The following is a 5,486-nucleotide window of genomic DNA, read 5'->3' as shown; positions in this document are numbered from 1 at the left end:
AAAGTTTGCAAGCATTTATCAACTTTTCATATCATAAGTAATATTCTGTTTCTAAGCACGTACTACCATATAACTTTGGCCGCGGGGGAAGACAGAGAGATGAAATTTACAATTTAATGGAACCATCGTAATCCCATAAAAGCTTTATACCAGAAATTTTAACTTGCTCTATACATATTGTGCTGATTTTTAGACTCTTTATGGTCTGTAAACCCTAGTAAACAAGATCATGAATAAAGCAACTCCTTTTCTTTGGTTAAAATCGATTTAAAGCTATAAAAGCAAATGGCATAAACATTAACTCGATTAACTTTTGATCAAAAAGTTGGAAAACCTAACCCAACTCATATTCTCTATAATAAAGAAGGTAACAACACATTGTATATTTCATACATACATATATATACATATATGCATGTAGTTTCTTTCCATACAATTTGAAACTAGAAAACTATATCGATTCTAAACAAAATTAATCAAGTCATATACAAAGAAACCCATTATTTAACCATCAAAACATTAGGGAAATTTTCTGTTTTCGTTGTGTACATAGGTATAGAGTCACGAGATGGTAGCATGGAATTAGTAAAATTCACTTAGGCGGATATCCAGGAAGATTATCGGGCCACTGATAACGATTGATCGATGAATCCATTCCGCCGCTGTTGTTGGTGGTTCCAGCAGTGGCGTTGCTGACGAAGTTTGGATTCCAAGAACTAAGGGGCCTTGACGGAATCACGTATTGCTGTGATGCCAATGTTTCATTCTGAGGCTGGATCTGTCCCGCAGGAAGATTCAGCCCCTGCAGAAGTGCCGTGTTCGCACCTCCACCAAAATAGTGGCCACCATCCAAATTCACTGGCAATTGATTGATTCTTGGCTGCTGATTAAGGGATCGCATGGAAGCCAAAGTAGACAAGAATTCTCCCCCAGAATAGAAGGGACCCATCGAAGGCAAGGCCCTCACAGATTGGTTCCCAGGCGATATCCCAGAATTCCCCGAAACCCCACCCACCATACCTGTAAAATTCTGCTGTGGAAGCGCTGGTGGCGTTGGAACTGCTGGTATTAGAGGTTGAGTCATTGCCCTCTCACCGCCGCTCGAAGACGACGATGACGGGGCTTTGCTCCTCTTGTTCTTCCTGCACCCACCACCAACGGGGACATTCCTCAAGGTCCCCCCCTGAGTCCAGTACCTTCTGCAAGCCTTACAGAAGTAACGCGGTTGAGAAAGGCTGTAATTGTTAAAGTAGCAGAACTTTGTGCTGTCCGAATCACACCTAGGGCATCTTTGTGGCGGCGGAGGTTGGTGGCGAGACATCTGAGCCTCCGGTAGCTTCACTCCTCGTTGATTTTGCCGATCTTCTTGCCATTCTCCTCTCCCATGAGCCTCCATATATATTTCTCTCCTTCTCACCTTTTTTTATGGATGATTTGGCTGTGGGTACAGTTCTTTATATATAGGTAAAAGTCTTTGTTTTGGCTTGTGAATTGTGACAGAATTTGGGTGTGGACGCTTTAACTGCATGCGTGTTTAGCTGATATTATTCAACGCTACTGATATATGTAAGCAATCTGACGGGATTATGAGAATCAGATGCATACAGCGTGAAAAATGGTGCATGAGATTTTATTTCTTCTCTACCTATCCACCATAAAATTAAACAAGGGGTTTTCTAGTATTCAAAATATTAAGTGAAATTTAAAACCTAATTTTTTCTTGCACTATCTATCCAAATCCACAAAATCTACTGAGATTTCATGCCCTAAATGAGGTTTAATGCAGGCAAAGACAGAAGTTAAGGTTGGTGCATGTATAGAGAGAGAATTAAAAGAGAGAACAGCCACCTACTCTTTTACATCCTTCAACTTCAGAAAATAGAACTAGGCTGTGACAGAGAAGCTCGCTCATTAATTTTATCTTTATTTCTCCCGAAGAATCGACAAGCAGTGTACAGATTCTGTTAACTGGCGTAGTGGAGGAAAAAAAGGGGACTTCTTTTTCTTTATGTATAATCACACCCTAACGAAAGAAGCAAATAAATTTCTCTTTTGCAGCCTTGATCAGTAATCGCAGCCGCAGGTCTCCGTAATTGAAAATGGACTAAAACATGCACAGATAACTCATTGACCCCAAAAAAACATAATCAAGAAAACAATAGTGCTTAGGGAAGGGTAGAGTAGGGTAGGGTAGAATGGAATTTGTCAACTCAGCAAAGTCGTCGCCGGCGCCGGCACTGGCTGTAGACTGACCGTTGGATGTCGGTGGTGGCTGTCAAATTCAGCCTTGTCCTTCACTAGGTTAGATAATACCCTCTATTCTTCTTTTATCTCTTGTTTCATTCTCTATCTTGAGGATGCTATTCTAATATTTCTGACTTTCTGTGTTCTTTCTGACATCAGTTGGAAGCCGCCCATTCTTATTTCCAAGAACAGTCATTTTAACAAAAAGACAAGAAAACCCACTTAACTAGGAATTAATCTACAAGAATAATCTCTGTTTGTCGGTTTATTGTATGAATTATTCTTTTTAACAGTATATTCATTTATCAAATTAATGTTCAAATTTATCAAGTTTATTGTACGTCCAACCAGGTTGTAACTTGGCGTGCTCTAAATACAGGGACCATGAAATTCTGGACATGAAATAGACTAAAACATATATCTTCAAACAGAAAACGAGTGTTCCGAGTTGCAAGGTAACACCATCAAAAAGAGAAAAATGAAAAACAAGCTTATTTTAAATTTTAAAACGTTATATTCATCATTTGACTTGTCAAGTCGATTATTGTAATCATAGTCAGATTTAATTCATTAAGTCGGTTACAATATTTATGATAACATTTAATTCTCAGCCAGTTTAACTCGTCTAGTCAAATTATTATAATCGTATTCATGTTTATTTGCTATGACGGTTATTGTAATTATGATAATATTTAATTCTCCACCTGTTTGACTCGCCAAGTAGATTTTTTATTAACAATCAAATTTAACACGCTTATTATGATAAAAATTAATTCCCCACCAATTTGACTCGCCAAGTCAATTATTGTAATAATAATCAGATTTTAATCACTAAGTCATTTTTTTATTATGATATATTTAATTTCTCTAGTTTGTTGTTGTACATAATTATAATTATATTTCGATAAAGTTCTATTAAGATAAAATAATGCCACAATAACTCAAACTGATGACTTTTGGGCCTTCATGGAAAGAGGAATTGATGAATTTCGTTACATTCTACAATTATGACATACAAATGATTTCATCTCAAGTTATTGATATTTGTTGACGTCAAAAAATAAAAACTATCTTTAAAATCCAACTTTCAAGTTTCTGTCGAAATTTGGCACAAGTTTTGGCCCCTTGGGGTGGGATGGGACGGGACACTCATTTGTATTTAGGGATGGGCGTGGGGGGGGGGGGGGGGGGGGTTGGATGTGTTTAGGAGCCAAAGGGCTCGTAGAAAGAAGACAAATGAAGTTTATAGTTGTCTTTCGATCAGAGAATATTTGAATTTTGGAGAAGGGAAGTTTTTAACTTTATTTTGATTTGAGGTGACTTCATAGAGATTGAAGAAATTTTAGATTTTCAACCCTCTTTTAGTTGTACAAATTGCCATTTCTGTAGACTTAGGATCTTTTTTATCATTTTTATGAGTGGAAGTTCCCTCGCCATTATTTTAGAATTCATGATTATGTCCAATTTTTAAGATTTTGTTAACTTTATGCTTTTGAAAATATTAGTCAAGTAATTCATTTTGTTCATGCATAAGTTGTTGCACTAAAGTATATGTTGATGAGTTCTGCTATATGGACAGGGCTTACGTGGACCGGTGTAGATACCTGACAAATAGGAAGTGCCACGTTGTCCCCTGGATGGACATGGCCTATGTGGCCCTGTCCAATAAGAATAACTCTATGTTTATTGTGTTAGAATTTGTACTACTGTTTCTGCTCATATTTGCAGCTCATCTAAGGACTTTGGACCTTTTCATGGCTGGTGCCTTGAGTTGTGCTTTTAGCTAGTGTTATGGTTATGCATTCTTCAATTGTATATTTTTTACCTCGACGACACATGAGCATGCAATATAACACTTTTTTGGTTGACATCTAGTCCACTGGACAATAATTTGGTTGACATGAAGCTCTGGTGGATAAATAATTATTTCATTAGGTAACATTAGTTCGCTATGTCCGAGATTCATGTTTATGTGACATGAAGAATTTTGATTCTTCGCTATTGCTAGGGCTAAACTTTTGAATTACTAGATTTTGACAATTGGACGATTTCTCCCATTTTCCAAAGTATTATGTTGTGTGGAGGTCAAAGTAAAATAGTTTGGCTCTTATCAATATCGAGGCACCAGATGTTGAAAAGATATTGTTCGTGTGAAACCTACAAGCGTATGGAATCGTTAACAAGTAATAGATTTGAGTGAATTGAGAGTATCATCTTACATAGAATAAATTCAATTTAAGTTTAATAATTTCTTATGGAATTCAAATTATGTGATGAGAGAGAGAGAGAGAGAGAGAGTTTGATTTGATATATGCTAAATTAATCTAAGAAAGCTGTAAAAATATGATTTTATCAAATTATGGACGATTGTATTAAATTTCGAATCCACCTATTGCTATCTATTTCAATTCTTTATTTGTAATCTAATTCGGTTCATGCGTTCAGGACATTCGATAAAGCTAATGTATTTAACTTTCTTTTCCAAGACAAATTAATTTTATCCTAACCATGACATGGATCCATTCCTAAGCCAATATCTGATTGAGATGATTCAAAGTGTATTGAAAAGCTACTCAAACAGCTACTATTCTTATAAATACAATTTTTCTAATTCAAACATTTGCTATTCGAAAAATGGGTCTTAAGTTGAGGCTAAAAGTTTGGAGCATAACTTTTTCTGCTAGAAATTGATTTGTAAATATATTTCAGCTATATTTTCGCTCCTTTCACCTCTAGTTTATTATGATAACATTTAATTCCCCAACAGTTTGACTCGCCAAGTCGATTATTGTAATCATAATAAGATTTTAATCACTAAGTCATTTTTGTATTATGATAGATTTAATTTTCTCTAGTTTGCTGTTGTACATAATTATAATTAAATTTCGATAAAGTTCTATTAAGATAAGATAATGCCACAATAACTCAAACTGATAACTTTGGGGGCTTCATGGAAAGAGGAATTGATGAATTTCATCACATTTCTGCAATTATGACATACGGATTATTTCATCTCAAATTATTGATATTTGTTGACCTCAAAAAATAAAAATTATTTTTGAAATCCAACTTTCAAGTTTCGGTCGAAATTTTGGCACAAATTTTGGCCCCTTGGGGGGGTGGATGTGTTTAGGAGCCAAAGGTTGTAGAAAAGAAGACATATGAAGTTTATGATTATCCTTCGATCAGAGAATATTTGAATTTTTGAGAAGGGAAGTTTTTAACTTTATTTTGATCCGAGG

General features: G+C 35.7%; 1 protein-coding gene across 1 annotated transcript; it reads right to left on the bottom strand.

Annotated features, from left to right (window-relative positions):
* Window positions 1-592: 592 nt before the first annotated feature.
* On the bottom strand, window positions 593-1,396 carry LOC111395248 (dof zinc finger protein DOF3.1-like). The gene has a single exon (XM_023021233.1). The coding sequence runs from the start codon at window positions 1,394-1,396 to the stop codon at window positions 593-595; it is 804 nt and encodes a 267-aa protein (XP_022877001.1).
* Window positions 1,397-5,486: the final 4,090 nt, after the last annotated feature.

Source organism: Olea europaea, chromosome 6 (assembly GCF_002742605.1).
Source record: "Olea europaea var. sylvestris chromosome 6, O_europaea_v1, whole genome shotgun sequence".
Classification (NCBI taxonomy): Eukaryota; Viridiplantae; Streptophyta; class Magnoliopsida; order Lamiales; family Oleaceae; genus Olea; species Olea europaea.
This window is presented reverse-complemented; position numbering and strand designations above follow the sequence as displayed.

Bases quoted from the DNA above. Each gene is read 5' to 3' on its own strand.
- LOC111395248 (XM_023021233.1), bottom strand. From the start codon at position 1,396: ATGGAGGCTCATGGGAGAGGAGAATGGCAAGAAGATCGGCAAAATCAA.